Consider the following 16,447-nt stretch of genomic DNA (forward strand, 5'->3'; position numbering starts at 1 on the left):
TCCTAATAAGGGTGTGAATAGAGCTGGAAGTGCAGAAGAGGTCAGAGTCAGGTGAATGGGATAGTGGAGTCTGAAGGTGATAGATGCACCCAGATGATGGTTTCAGCAGCAGATGTGCCAAGCAGGGGAGAGAGGCGACATTACTGAAGTTGGCATTCAGTGTGATGGGCAGAAGCTCACTCAGAGTTGAGTCTGGTTCAACCTCTGAGACTGGGCTGGGAAGGGGATGGAAATACACTTGCAGGGCACTGGTAATGAACTCGGAGTATAGATACGTAAACACCATTACAATAGTGATGGGCTAATCTTTGTGGCAAATAAACACACCAGACAAGAACGACTCAGACAGCTCTGGTACAACAGTAATGTTTGTCTATGAATTCTTAGACATTTTTAGAACTTCACAATGATCAAAAATGGTGAGATAAAGTTACGACCATATCAACAGTAAAAGCGAATTACAATTTTAAGAGAAAAAGTTCTGAATGTAATATGGCAATTTAGCAGACAAGCCTTCTGTAAGGGTACATATGTTGATAGAAGACATAATGAGAAACTAAACTTCCTTATGTAAAGTGACACGAATGCTGCTGAATAATTTGCCCAGGGCTTCATAAAAGGGGTCACAGAAGGTGTGAATGCAGAGGGAGTAGATCCTACTGAAGCAATGCATTTCGATCAAGCAGCTCTTGATGCAGGGCAGAATGGTCCAGATGTGACAGAAGGTGAGGCAGGCAAAGTAGAGACCCCAGAACACAGACAGGGGGACGCCGAAGATAGCAGACAGTATTCGGTAGCACCAGTACTTAGACACAGTGAAGGTTGTGAAGCTGATTTTCCACACTTTGTCCAGGCTGTAGCTCCCCTCGGGTTCCGCGAACACATCATCAAATTCTATCTGTGGGCACAACCAAAATCACACTTTCAGACTCCACATATGTCAAACACTGAGCACCAACCCGCCCCCCACCCGCCCCCACCCCTCGCCCCCCACCCCCCCCCATCCCGCCTTCAACCTCTTAGCTCCAAAATTGATTTAAAATTTGAGACACCTTTTTGGACAGAGAATATTACATTGTTAAGGTTTGTTAAGATCAATTGCATTATTATGGTTAAGAGAAATGGGTGATGGCTATTACTTGTCTTTGAGCACATATAAATAGGGGACAACTGGGACACAGGGTTGAGTGGGAGGAGAACTGTGAGACTGAACAAGTCAATAAACTCTCTTGATAAAGAAAAGCTCTGTGTGTTAGTTTCGGCTTCATCAATTGACTTGGATCCTATTAGAGAACCCACAAGTTGCTTTGTTTATTTTTTTAAGTTCTTTGATGAGTTTTGGCGACAATTAGGATCTAGAATGTTAGTTGAGTAAATTTGGAAAACTTGCCCTATTTTTGTTACTAGTTATATGTGAAAATTTCCCTAGGAAATAGGAGACTGCCTGGTATTAATGCCCTGCCAATTAAGTTATGTTTCAAATTTTAAAGCATTTAAAGTGCTATAAGGTATAGATAGGGTAGATGAAGAGAAACTATTTCCCCCAATGGGAAAGCCCAGAAAAAGGGGACATCATCTTCAAGATAGCATTAGGCTGTTTAGGAGTGAAATCAGGAAGAACTCCTTCCTACAAAGAATAGTGGAAATCTGGAACAGTCTCTCTAAAAGGTTATGGATGCTGGGTTGTCTTGAAACTTTCAAGGCTGAGATAGATTTTTGTTATGCAAGGATATTCAGGACTACTGAACCAAGATGAGTGAATATAACTGACGTGTAAATAACTAAATGGAGAGCGATACAGTTCCAAGTCAGGATGGTGTGTGACTTGGAAGGGAACTTCCAGGTGGTGGTGTTCCCATGCATCTGCTGCCCTTGCCCTACTAGGTGGTAGAGGTCACGGGTTTAGAAGGTGCTGTCAAAGGAGCCTTGGCAAGTTGCTGCAGTGCACTTTGTAGATGGTACAGACTGCTGCCGCTGTGGGCCAATAGTGGAGGAAATGAATGTTCAAAGTTTTGATGGGGTGCCAATCAAGAGGGCTGTTTTCTCCTGGATAGAGTTGAGCTTCTTGAGTGTTGTTGGAGCTGCACTCATCCAGGCAAGTGGAGAGTTTTCCATTGCATTCCTGACTTGTGCCTTGTAACTGGTGGACAGGCTTTGGGGAGTCAGGAGCGGAGTTACTCACCGCCGAATTTGAATTCAATGGATTAGCAGGTGAGATAGCCACAAATACCTTCTCCACAAGTGAGAATGGGAAGAATTGAGAATATATTTTTCTATCTAATGGAGACTGACACAAGCATAGATTGCATAACTTCCAGTTTGTCATACAAATTCACCCCTTCCAGAACATCTCAGGTGAATGCAAAAGATCCCATGCTACTTTGCAAAGAAAAGCAAGGAATTATCACCATTGTCCTGGTCAATATTTATCCCTGAACCAACACCACCAAAAGCAGAATATCTGGCATTTAATTCATTCCTGTTTGTGGAAGCTTGTTGTGCGCAAATTGGCTACCATGTTTCTTACATTGCAACAATAGCTACATTTCAAAATCACTTCATTGGCTGGGCGATACTTTGGGACATCTGTTGTCACTAAAGATGTTATACAGGTTGACATTCATTCTTCCTTGCATGACCTTGCACCCAGGCAAAGCATTCAGAATGCATCAAATTGCCATCGGATCTTCAACACACACAAATTCAATTCCATGCAGATCATGCAAATGTGTGGAAGATGACCGAATGCAGCCAGTATGGAAAAAGAGTGGCAACTCCAGGATGCCATTGCACTTTGAAATCGAATATAGCGTTGTGTGCAGGAACATCAGCTGGGATTACTTAACACTTATGCTGCAGTTGTAGGAATTCGTTTTACATTTTACACAAGCATCTTAAAGTTGTTATAACTCAGTATTGTGGAATAAGATTGCGGATTTTGGATGGATCATTCACAATGAGATATGAGGTAAAAACCTTTTTGTTAAAGAGCAGAATTATGTTTCCCATGTCACTCCACTACTGACATATCCACCACTGACATATTCCTAGTCCCTATTCTGGAATGGCTCAGGCTGAGCTGCTGAATGAACTTTAATGTATTGGGTTTATTAATTGGCTATTTTTTTAATCTGCAAAAAAGTGATTTTTAGAAAATTGGCTTTCAATCAAACTCATGCTCTAACTCGCAACATGTCCTACTCACCCATCACCCCTGTGCTTGCTGACCTTTGCTGGGTCTGGCAATTCCTCGAATTTAATAATCAATATTTTTAAATTCCTCCATGGCTCACTCTTCCTTATCTGTGACCAGCCCAACAACCATCCAAAGTCTCTGCCCTCTTCAAATTCTGGACTCTTGCAAGTCGCCAATTTTCATTGTTTCACCATTGGTGAAACCATGGCTTAAGGTTCCCAATTGCAACCTCTGGAATTCCCTCCCTAAACCATCCCCCCCCTCTCTCTTTTTGGCATCTGTCCTAATAACACCTTGTGACTCGACATCAAATTTTGTTTGATGATGTTCCTGTGAATCGCCTGGGACATTTTGCTAGTTAAAGGTGCAACATAAATGCAAAATGTTGTTGTTCTCAGGCAACAAATGTTATTGACAGTTTGATGAAACAGAGATGGTGACTATTTCAAGCTGAGTTCCTCACTCCACCTGTACTTAAACTGCTGCCTTCTCCACATTGACTGAAGTGTAGGCTGTTAAATACATGTTGTAAATATGAGCTGTAAATTCAGACTACTAATACTGCAGCTTGGCTCAATTACGTTTAGGTACCAGGGAGATGCTTCACGAAGCTGCATCTTGCTTCAGTAATTGTGACAGGGGCCACTCACTCTGACAATTGAATGGTTGCACTAAAATTGGTGATGGGGTAAACTGTAGATCAGCTGATAGGTGTCTTGGACTTTTCTCATTCCATACTGCATGTTCTGTCTGTTACATCAGACATCTCTCCATTTTATTTGCTGATGCATGACAAAATCTGTGGCCTACTTTAAAAAAAAAGACTTGCATTTCTATAACACCATTCATGAACGCAGCACATCCCATATCTCAAAGTGCAATTAAATACTTCTTGAAATATAACCACTGTTGTAATGTCAGGAAACACAGCAAGGTGTCACAAACAGCAATGTGATAAATGACCAATTAAGTGGTTTAAGTGATGTTTCTGTGGGATGAATGTTGGCCACGACATCAGGGGAATTCCTTTGCTCTTCCTCAAATGGCACCATGAATCTTTAACATCCATCTGAGAGACCAGACGGGGCCTTGGGGTTTAACATCTTATCCAAAGGACGGCACCTTTGACAGTACAGCACTCCTTCAGTGCTGCACTGGGGTGTCAGTGTAGGTTACGTGCTCAGGTTTGTTGGAGTTGGGTTTGAACCCACATCATTCTCACTTGGGATATGAAAGTGCAACCACTGAGCCACAGCCATCAGCTTGAAGTATCACGTAGTCGCTTCTAAAGATACATTTAGTTTGAAGTTCCAGCAGTTCCTAGTTTTCTAAGATCAGCTTCATATTAATCACATTGTGTCTCTCTGGGATTCTTAAAATTGCTCAAGTCCCTTGCCAACATCTCTTTCAGTGATGCCCTCTTGATGTCTCAATGACTTAAGTCCTGATAATAACCTCGCTGGCTTCTCTCAGGACCCTTTTGAGCTTTATCTAATGTTTTGTATGTCATGTCCCACATTGGACACAATGGCCAGAATTTTCCATCCCAGTTGGTGTCAGGCATCATGGCAGGAGTGAGCGAGCAATATGGCAGGAAGGCCAAAAATCTGTTTCACGACATCATGAAACCAGTTTGCAATCGCCAGTTCTGCCTGTCAATGGCAGGCGGCGTTTCCCTGTCCTCGGACGTCGGGAACAGCATTTTTAATACATCTGCATATAATTATAATTCCTGCCCGCTGGAATCATCCCCCACACTGAATCATCCAAGCACATCACACCGACGTGTTTCACAACTGTACATAAGCGACGTGCACCAGGCGAGCTGGACTTCACTCAGGGCTTTGAGGTTTGTTTGCCTCCCTTGCTTCGGGCAGCACTCACAGTCATCAGCTTCACAGGCAGCGCCACATCACTTTTAGGAGGGATCACAGACAGGTCTCTGCCTAGCAGACCAACTGTAAGGCAGGGGTGGCTGTAGGGCTAGGACTTGCTTGGGGAAGGCAAGGGAAGAGGCTGTAAGACGAGGACTGTACTGGGGAAGGGGGGTATCCCAGGGTGTGTGGGTGGGGGCACATGTTGATCTGTGCAAGTGGCTTCAAGGTGGTGAGGGCTGAGGAGGCAGTCTCCAGAGGAGATGAGGCTAGATGGAGATGTGAGGGTGTGTGTGAGAGAGTGAGTGGTGATGTCCCTTGAGCTGACAGTGAGTGAGATTCCAGTGAATGTGTGATGGGTTTGTGAGTGTGCGAGTTTAGAGACTTGAGATGGTTGACTTACCCTGACGACACGGATGAGCTCATTCATCCGATTTCTGCACTGGATGGTCAACCCCTCCTGTGCAGTGTTGACACTGACCACCATTGCCATCACCTCCCAACCGGAGTAGTGAGATTGCTGGACCTCCTGCAGTGGAGCGGGGGTGGAGGACATCATGGTGGGCCTCCAAAATGCATTCCAGTGACAGGTCACTGAACTCTTCTTGGCTTTCAGGGACATGTCTTCACTGGAGCAGTCCCGGGCTGCAAACAATGAGATCTGTGCACAGCTGCAGTTTAGATATAGTACCCGGAGTGAGAAAATGGTGAGATAACGGTGTAGCGGGTGATTCAGAGGCCGCCCTCCAGTGAGATGGCATGTTTCTTGTGGCTGAATAATTAATGAGGCTGGAAGCAGATGATATTGTGCAAAAACTCGCCATTACAGCCAGCAGGTAAAACATCCTTTTTCCCGCGCACTAGCACATTGAGTGCGAATCTGAGATGATTCAGTCCATTGTTTCACACTTCTCCCATATTCTTCCCCTGCAACATTCCAATTCATGGACATTTTTCTATTACTGAATTGACAAGAATGGTTTTAAAAGGGATAAATTAAATATAATGTTGGTGCAGTGGAGCTGGAACCCTGACAGAATGGTATAATGCAAACTCACATTTTTGATTCCCCTCCCACCCTCACTCCCCACATCCACCCCACACCCCCACACCAATGCAGGGAGGTGGCTGGTGGAGAAAGTGGAGGTGAGGGAGGCGGAAAGGGGGTTTCACTAGCTTGTTCTAAAAACACGCCACATTATTCGCTTCTCACAGTTCAAACCAAAATTCTGCATACCACCTCTCAAAGGTTTGACCCAGGAAAAAGTGGGAGAAAACAAGGGGAAAAGAAAGATAATTGCCCTCAAAATTAACCAGATGGCCATCTGAACATTCAGGGTATTCTATGACTTATTATTTGCAGTTGTATCTTCCTTATGACCTCAAGTATTAGGGTTAAGCTGAAAGTGCCCAAATAATCAATATAACTGGTTAATCTCTCATTAGCAAGATCGCATCCTTCATGCTAAGTTTTATGCATGAATTCTGGACATATGGACATCACTAGCAAGGCCAGCATTTATTGCCTATCCCTGATCACCCTTGAGAAGGTGGTAGCGAGCTGCATTCTTAAACTTCACAGTTTGTGTGATGAAGATACTCCCACAGTGCAGCTGAGATGGGACTTCCTGGATCTTGAGCCAGCGGCAGTGAAGGGACGGTGATTTCACGTCAGGATGGTGTGCGACTTGGGAGGGAACTTGCTGGTGGTGTCCCCATGCACCAGCTCTTCTCATTCTTCTAAGTGGGGGAATGTTGTGTGTTTGGGAGATGCACTCAAAGAAGCCTTGGCACGTTAGACTGCACTTCTGGCATTGCTGGTGCTCAACCCGTCATGCCACCCTTAGTGCAGCTCTACATTATTGATCTGAGAAGTCAACATCTTGGCATCGGCAGTGAGATCCCAAGACTCACGTCCGTGGGCAGGTTAGTGGTACCTGTCAGTTGTGGTATAACTGCAGATGGTCCTGAATTAAATTATATTTAAAACATACAAGCAAAGTTTCAACCTAAAGCTGTGTCCAATCCTTTTGAAGATTATACCAAAGAGCTGACAGAGCAAAGATTCCAGGAGAAGATGACTATTGACCGCTACCAATCTCAGAATGCTCTCAATATTGCACTGTTTGGTGTGGTACAATTTGGGCATTAGCTCCCTATTACATGAATTAAGGACGGCAGGTTTCCTTCCATACAGGCATGAAGGATTCAGCTGTTTTCATGGCAATCCGACAGCTTCACAGTCACTTTGACTGATAATAATTCTTTTACTTCCAGAATATAAAATGAGTACAACTACATCGTAAGCATGTAGCTTATAGTGTTGCTTGTTGCTAGGCTACCCAAACATCAGCGAAAGTGCTGAGCCTCAGCTTCAGAGACAGAAGGTTTACAGCGGTCAAGTTGCAGCTCAGTGGCTCAGTCGATCCCTTACAGCTGGGTTGGCATGTCCCCTCAGCACTCTGCTATGTCATTGGGCACTGCAGCGTGTGAGTGAAGCATTCCATCTGAGCAAGAGAAAAACCCAATCACTTAGCTGACGCTGAACTCTACCACCTGCCAGGCACTCACACTGTGGCACGGATTTGCCTCACCTACACCCACATCCTACCAACCAAATAAATGTGCCCCACTCAACAGGAATGATCAGCTGCCAATGGGTTACAGACTGTGGCTTTGGTGTATTTTTATCCTTCCTGACTTCAGAAGTCATTCGGTTATGGCATAGTCGTTATGTTACAGGATCAGTAACTGATGAGCACTTAAAGCCGTTAATCTAGTAAAACGTGAGTTCAAATCCACCCCTTCCCCCCACCACCTGTTGAAAAGTCCTGCAGCTTAAACAACTTTCACCATACTGAACTTCTGTCCCACCCCTGCTCTCCCCTCTTCTCCACCTCCTCAGGAGCTAAGCCCTGTCTGACCCTTGCCACTGCCCCCCCCCCCCCAACCCGGCCCCACTCCGCCACGCTCCCACCCCAGTCTCCCAGGGTCACATGTACCTTTGCACAGGCTTTTTTTGCAACAGCAATCAGACCTCAAAAGTCTGCCCATTAGGCTGTACCCACAAATGGAAAAACCACAAAATTTAAAGGGGCCTCACAGCTGTAAGCATTCAGTCCAAGCTCCATGGCAGATATGACTGCCTCTGAGCTCGCGACCCCAAAATCTCTTCTCACGACCCCCACAGTTTGGGAAACCCTAAAGTAAGACACTCAGCTGCATTATCAGCTTCTCAGGTTTAGCCAGGGTGGACCTTGCCAGCAACACCCGCATGCAGAGAAGGATTTTTTTTTTAAAGTCAGATTTCAGTAGCAGCTCGCTCCTACCTTTTCCAAATGATAAATGGAATAATAGAATCATACAGCACAGAAGAGGCCTTTTGGCTTATTGTGTGTGACTGCTGGTCCTTTAAAAGAGCTATCATTTAGTACTATTCTCCCTGCTCTTCCCCCCACCCCCAGCCCTGCAAATCTTTCCTTTTCAGGTATATATTCAATTCCCAGATTGAATCTATGTCGACCACCCTTTCAGGCAGTGCGTTCCAGATCATAACAGCATCAGCTTGATGTGTGAGACTGGATAGTGAGCACACCAGGCTAAATAAAAGGTGGATCCTAGTGTCATCTGCTTCCAATAATGCTGGACAGGGATGGGTTGTGGAAACCCCAGCCAGTGCTTATTTTTCTCCTGCCTAGTGCAGAGACAACAGACTGTAGTATAAGAGTTTGGCACATAAAGGGCTGATTGACTGAGACTGCCCACAGTGATGTAAGAGAGCACCTGATCTGCACCTAGGAGTCAGTGTAGTGTTGGACAGAGCCATGGGTAGAAGCGAGCATGAAGACAGTTCCTAGCTTAGACCTTTACTGTACTGTATATGTGGTTTCTAGTCATTAATAAATACTTACTGTTGAACTACCTAAGACTACAAATGCCTTAAGACCTAGCAAACCATGCCCAACACCTTACAACATGGTAGCAGTGATTGGAGATGGGGTAGTACAAATGATGTAATACATGGGGTAAACTGGGATAACTTGTAAATATGTTGGGTACAGACGTGGGGGAAGGTGTAGTATAAGGGTCTGGCACATAAAGGGTCAACGTGGGACTGAGTACAGTAACGTCCAAACAGTGATGTAAGAGAACACATGACCCACACCAAGGAGTCAGTTTAATGTTGGACAGAGCCGTCTGTAGAAGCAAGCATGGAGACAGCTCCGAGCTTAGGCTTTTACTGTATCTATGTATATAGTTTCCAGCAGTTAATGCATACTTACTGTTGAACTATCTAAGACTACGAATACCTTAAGATCAATCAAACCACATCCAACACCTTACAACAGAGACCCTTACATGAATCAGTACCAAACTATGTGGTATCTTTATCCAATGAATTTACTACTTGAGTTACAAATGTGATTATTGAGGCTGCCCAGCTATTCCATTTCAGCCCAGAGTTGCAGCAGCATTCGGGCAAAGAGAGGGTGCAAGCCCTGAGGTTCTCATTCTGCGGATGTAATTAAAGGGGTTAATTTTAACTCCCGGGGGTTTTAGGTGGGCAGGACAGGATGGAATGGGGGTGAGGGGGTGGGCAAGTGGGTGGGGAGGTGGGTTGAGCACAAAATGCACTCACTAATTTAGGTTGGAGGTCCAAAGTATTTTAACTCCGAGGCTTCACCTGTGCACCGTCATTCTGATGCCTGCTTGATATGGGTGGAAAGTAGCAGCTGGCCAGCAGGCAAGAGTGAAGGTTTAGGTGGTAAGAAACCACTGGTGGGCAGCAGAAGGAAGCTTGCACAGTATGTCATTAGAAGGGGGTTTCAGGAGGGCCCTGGGGTGGATGGGGGGAGTATGGGACACAGCTTTCCTTGTGGGATACAGACAATGGAATTCTGCTTATCCTAACTCCACCAAGGAGGGTTTTTCCACTTACCTTTCAGGGCCTCTTCTGCCCACAGGTCAGCTGCAGACCAGCTTCAGCTTCTAGAGGAACTTAGAAACAGGAGTAGGTCATTCGGCCCAGCAGGCCTGTTCTGCCATTCAATTAGAATGTGAATGATCTGTATCGTAGCTTCATTTACCAGCTTTGGTTGCGTAACAAAATTCTGTCAGGAAAGTCGAGGTAGATTCCCCACTTAGGCCTTAGTTGAAATGCAGTGAGGCTCCCATTGGTGAAATAGGACACCGATTTGCATAATTTCATGAGACCACCACCTCCTTTATGTTGGACCCTTACTCGCCTGAAGAAGCTGGCTGGTCAAAATGGGAAACATCAGGAAGGGAATGAGTTATTAGCAGGTGAAATAACTCCCTCCTTTGTCTGTGCTCCCAGTATCCACCTGGGCAGCTAGAGTTCTTAAAGTGTTCACAAGCGGATAAAGATTTAACAACACAGCGACACAAGTCATAAGGTCGTGAAGCGAAGGCTATAACAAATCGAACCCCATACCATGGGGTACTTAACACCGTCCAAGTCACGGTGAAGGACAGTGAAGGAGGACCATCCATGGATCGGGCCTTCTTCATCAAAAGGATCCTGTTGAAGGCGTGTGGTTTCGAAGCAGAGGAGATCTACTCCCTGCAAGACTTGCCCAGCACTGGATATTTTGACGTGACGTTCAAGCGAATGGCAGCTTGCATCAAGTTCCTGAAGATGTTCGAGGAGAAGAGAGACCTGCCGGAGATCAAGATCCTGATGGTGGAGCCACTCTTTGCTCTCCCATTGCAACAGGACCGGGTGGTGACTGTGCATCTCTACAACCCCTGCGTGCCTGTTGCTGACGTGCTCACCTTCCTCGCCAGGTACGTCGACAAAGTTGGGAGCTGTACTGAGGTTAGAGACGCCTTTGGGATCTGGACATGCAAACGCCAGGTTAAGGTCATGCTCAAGACCGACGGTAAGGGAGCCATCTTCCACCCTCCTTCCAGCTTCGCTATCGGGGAAAGCTGTGGCTACCTTGTCTACGCTAGGCAGCCCAAACTTTGTCGCTCATGCGGCAAGTCTGATCATGTGGCGGCCAACTGCAGTGCTGCCCTCTGCAAGAACTGCAAACAGGAAGGGCACCAGACAAAAGACTGTAAACAGACTAAGTCCTGCAACCTGTGTGGAGAGGCAGGTCACCTCTACAGGACCTGCCCCAAACGCTGCCTCACTTATGCACAGGCAGCCAAAGCCAACGAGGGGGAAGCAGAGGAAACGCTTTGTGTCATTACAACCAAGGACATTTGCAACACTCCAACCACCAAGGCCCCCTGTGAGAACAACAGGACAAAGGAAGACATGGAGAGAGACAAGGTGGAGGAAAAGATTGAGACAGCAGACAGCCAATCAACAGCACTGCCCCCTGAACCTCCCACTCCTCAGGAGAGCAAATCAATGGAGGAGGAGGCAGCAGTGGAAAATCAGCAGGGGGAGTGGCAGCTGGTGAAGAGAGCCAAAAGGAAGAAGGGGCTAAGAAGGGACCAAGCCACTTCCCAGACAAGTGGCAAGAGGCGTCTCCCATCCGACATGGATGACAAGGGCAGCTGCTCTTCGGATGAAGAAGTGTTGGGGCGGCATCTACAGAAGAAGCGGCAAAACTCTAGGGAGTTGGAGGACAAGACACCCAAGTTCCAGAACATTGGAGACAATGAGGAGACCAGTGCATCCCAACTTTGCCCACAACCCAAAGAGGTCAGCGCACCCCAGCCCCAGGAATCTGGGAGCAGCAACGCCCCAGAGGGGGAGAGGATTGGAGAAGCTTCTCCAACAAAGGACATTTCAAATCCCGCTCTCTGCACGAACCCCCAGATGCCACCTGAGCGGAACATCTCCATTGGGGTGGTTCAGGACAGTTCCCTCAGCCCATCCAAAGTGAGGCACACTGTGGGTATGAAGGAGCAGACCAAGGTTCTGGGACTCTCAGAGACAACAGTTTTGGTAAGAGAATAAATACTTCAAAATGGAGGGTTCTCCCAGGACCGAGGGACTGGGAATTGTTTAGAGCCCCCGGGCTATACAGCTCAAAATGAATGTCTGCAGATGATTGTAATGTTCATTGATTGTATGATGTACCTCGTTTTACATGTTGTAAAAGTTGAACCTGATTGTACTTTTGTGATGGTGATTTTGAAATGGTTTGGAATGTTCTTGAAGATATTTTATGAATAAAGTATATTTTTGCAAAAACAAATTGTCAAAATGGCAAAAGGCAAATGTGCCTTTTTGAAAACAACAAAGCAAAACTGGCTGGCAATACTCAGCAGATCAGGCAGCGTTTGCAGAGGAATCAGGTAATTGTTAGTTGACCTTTCAGGCCTGGCGATCCTTCCTCAGGACTCATGTTTCTGTTTTGCCAAACAAGGAAAGGTGTTGAGGAGTATTTCACCTGTCTGAGCCTCCTTCTTGATTATTCAATGTTAGGTTATTGTGCTCAGACCTTGTTACACTCAGTTACACTAACGATCATTTCTAAACAGTGGATGAAACCAGTTAATGAAGCATGGATCGAAGTAATTGAGTTCTCAACCATCTGTTGAGTAACCAGTTGTTCAACAACACTGGCTAGACAACATTCTATCCTGTATCCTCCAATTCATCCCTACAATGCTCAATTCCTTGAATCAGGAATTCAATTGACACTTTGGCCCAATTGTCAACTCCCCTCCAATTCGTCATCATTGTTGAGTTGCTTGAAATCTCAAATCCTTTTCTTGTGTGCTTATGTACAGTAATCTGTGTACTGACGCATATCAATGGGACTGGGGCACTGCAGGTAGGCAGAGCCAGAAGGTAGGAGGTTCAAACCCCATTCTGGATACTTCCATACTAAAATTAGTCTGACATATCAGCATAGTACTAGAGGGAGCTTTGCACTATCAAATGGAGCTTTTGTTTGAATGAGATGTTAAACCAAGGCCCCATCTGCTCTTGCAGGGGAATAAAAAAATTCTGCAGCTCTATTGCAAAGAAGTTAAGGGTAACGCTCCTTGGTGTCTTGGGCAACATTTATCCCTCAACCAACATTACTGAGACAGTCATTATCACATTTCTGTTTGTGGGGGCTTGGCGTGCACGAACTGGCTGAGATGTAGCCACATTACAACAGTGACTACATCTCAAAAAAAAGTATTCCATTGGCTGTGAAAGGCCAGTGATATGTGCAGGCCTTTTCTAAACCTGTGTTTTTGTTCTTAAGGCGTTTTTTTCCTGAAATATCTCTTCAGGTGTTTCAGAGAGGAAAAAAGTGTTTCATTCAATCTATAGATTGAGGCAACTTACAGGATATTCAATAAACTGTGGCCAATATCAAATCCTGTACAGTGCTACAGTCAAGTCCAATTCAACCCAGGATCTGTACACTCATAAGAGAGCACACAGCTGGTTAAATATAGAGCGGTTGTCAACACCTCAAACTCGGGATATTTAAACCAGGGACACACTTAAAGCGGTAACACTTTCAAAAAATTGATGAGAGAGGGAGAAAAACAGAACAATTCACCCAATTATGCAGTGTATAACACTGTGGAGTTTTCATTCGTATTTTTAAAGAATTTAAACTCAGCTTAAAGACACGCGTGCGCTTTTTTTAAGTGTTTAGTGCAGCAAGGGTAAATGTCAAACATGTGTACAAGGGATATTATTGGACCTTGTGCATTTTAATGATAGGTCTGCACAGAGCTTTATTGTTAATAAAGGAGCCCACCACATGCACGTTACTGAAAAAGAGAAGGGAGAAATTCTACCTTTACCACATCCTCGTTGATGTGCTTGGGATCCCGGTTGACTAAATCGATTTCTTTGTTGATTCCGTTTGTGAACTTGTTCTGGACGGTGCTGGGGGAATCAGTTTCAGTCATGACCTGCAAACAAAATAGTTTACCACAACTCAAATGGTTTGAGCGTTCCGCCGCTCTCTGTTAAAGTGACGGGAAATCGAATGTATTTGTGGGAGGAGGTGGGAAAGTAGATGGTGTGGGAGAAGTGTCCAGGCTTTCTCAACTCCCCAAATGTAGCCCCACCCTGGATATCAGTCTGACATGGCAGGGGCTCCTGGCAAACGATTGCGAGCTGTGGGAGAGACAAGATCTGCAGCCTGCTGCTACACCAGCCCGTGGCATTCCTTAGAGCCAGAGAAGCGTCCACTCCCTCACACCAATATAGCACATTCCCTCCCTCTGCTTTATTAATAACACTGGGGTCCAAAGCCAGACTGCAGTCAGGAATTATTTTGATACCTGTCCAGAATGGAAAGAGGAGTGAGAAAACAAGGGGCAAATTACCTCAGTGAATTTAACCCAGATTAGGGTATGTTCTGAGATTGATTCCTCATGGTGTTAGGTATTGGGTAGAGGGTATTGCTTACAGCGTGTTGGATACTGGTTATAGGGTTTTGAATATAGAATATAGGCTACTAGGTATAGGATATAAATTAATGGGTATTGAATATATGGTGTTGGATATTGTATATCAGGTGCTGCGTATTGGGTATAGGGTGTTGGATATTGGGTATAGGGTGTTGGATATTGGATGTAGGGTGTTGGTTATTATACATAGTGTGTTGGGTATTCAATATGGGGTTTTGGGTATTGGATATATAGTATTGGATACAGGGTGTTAGGCATTGGGTACAGGGTGTTGGGCATTGAGTACAGGGTGTTGGGCATTGGATACAGGGTGTTGGACATTGGGTACAGGGTGTTGGGCATTGGATACAGAGTGTTGGGTATAGGATGTAGGGTGTTGGGCATTGAATGTAGGGTGTTGGGTATAGAATGTAGGGTGTTGGGTACAGGCCTTTAGGTACAGGGTATTGGGTAAAAGATATAGAGTGTTGGGTATGAGATATAGGGTGTTGGGTATGAGATATAGGGCGTTGGATATAGGATGTAGGGGAGAAGCAAAATAATGTGGATGCTGGAAATCTGAAATAAAAACAGAAAATGCTGGAAAAACTCAGCAGGTCTGACAGCATCTGTAGAGAGAGAAACGGAGTTAACGCTTCGAATCCCTATGTATTATATCCAATACCCAACACCCTGTATCCAATACCCAACATCCTGTATCCAATACCATACACCCTATATCCAATACCCAACACCCTGTATCCAATTCCATACAGCCTGTATCCAATACCCAATACCCAACACCCTGTATCCAATACCATACACCCTAATCCAATACCCAGCACCCTATATCCTGTCCCCAACACCCTATATTCAATGCTCAATGTTCTGAAGAGTCATACAGACTCAAAACATTAACTCTGTTTATCTCTCCACAGATACTGTCAGACCTGCTGAGTTTTTCTAGCATTTTCTGTTTTTATATTGGATATAGGGTCCACAAGCATGACCCAGACCTCCCTGTCGCTTGCCATTTCAACACTCCACCCTGCTCTCATGCCCACATGTCCATCCTTGGCCTGCTGCATTGTTCCAGTGAAGCTCAACGCAAACTGGAGGAACAGCACCTCATCTTCCAACTAGGCACTTTACAGCCTTCTGGACTGAATATTGAGTTCAACAATTTTAGATCATGAACTTTCTCCTCCATCCCCCTTTTTTCCAATAATTTATATAGATTTTTCTTTTCCCACCTATTTCCATTATTTTTAAATGTATTTCCATCCATTGTTTTATCTCTGCTTTTTAGCCTTTTTCAATCCCTTCCTCCCGCCCCACCCCCAATAGGACTATTTGTACCTTTATTATCACATTCCTTAGATAATATCACCAGCTTCAACACCTCCTTGTCCTTTTGTCTATGACATCTTTTGGTTATCTCCACCTATCACTGGCCCTCTATCCAGCTCTACCTGTTCCCCACCAAACCCCCCCCCACCCCTTAAATCAGCTTATATTTCACCTCTTTTCTATTTTTCCTTAATTCTGTTGTAGAGTCATATGGACTCGAAATGTTAACTGTGTTCCTCTCCACAGATGCTGTCAGACCTGCTGAGTTTTTCCAGGTATTTTTGTTTTTGTTTTAGATATAGGGTGTTGGGATTTGGATATAGGGTGTTGGGTATTGGGTTTAGGGTGTTGGGTATTGGGAATGGGTGTTGCATGTTGGATTTAAGGTGTTTGGTATTAGATATAGGTATGTTGGGTAAAGGATATTCGATATAGGGTGTTGGGTATAGGATACAAAAACAGAATTACCTGGAAAAACTCAGCAGGTCTGGCAGCATCGGCGGAGAAGAAAAGAGTTGACGTTTCAAGTCCTCATAACCCTTCAACAGAACTGAGTGAATATTAGGAGAGGGGTGAAATATAAGCTGGTTTAAGGTGGGGGGCGGTTGTGGTTGTAGGGACAAGCAAGCAAACTCTGCCAATGCTGCCAGACTTGCTGAGTTTTTCCAGGTAATTCTGCTTTTGTTTTGAATTTCCA

General features: G+C 45.0%; 1 protein-coding gene across 1 annotated transcript; it reads right to left on the reverse strand.

Moving 5' to 3' along the window:
* Positions 1-366: 366 nt before the first annotated feature.
* Positions 367-14,096, reverse strand: cav3 (caveolin 3). The gene is made up of 2 exons (XM_041192061.1): positions 13,801-14,096; positions 367-898 (listed from the first exon to the last, which is right to left on the reverse strand). Exons 1-2 carry the CDS (start codon positions 13,912-13,914, stop codon positions 557-559), a joined length of 456 nt encoding a protein of 151 aa, XP_041047995.1. The 5' UTR covers positions 13,915-14,096; the 3' UTR covers positions 367-556.
* Positions 14,097-16,447: the final 2,351 nt, after the last annotated feature.

This window comes from Carcharodon carcharias, chromosome 7 (genome assembly GCF_017639515.1).
Source record: "Carcharodon carcharias isolate sCarCar2 chromosome 7, sCarCar2.pri, whole genome shotgun sequence".
Classification (NCBI taxonomy): domain Eukaryota; kingdom Metazoa; phylum Chordata; class Chondrichthyes; order Lamniformes; family Lamnidae; genus Carcharodon; species Carcharodon carcharias.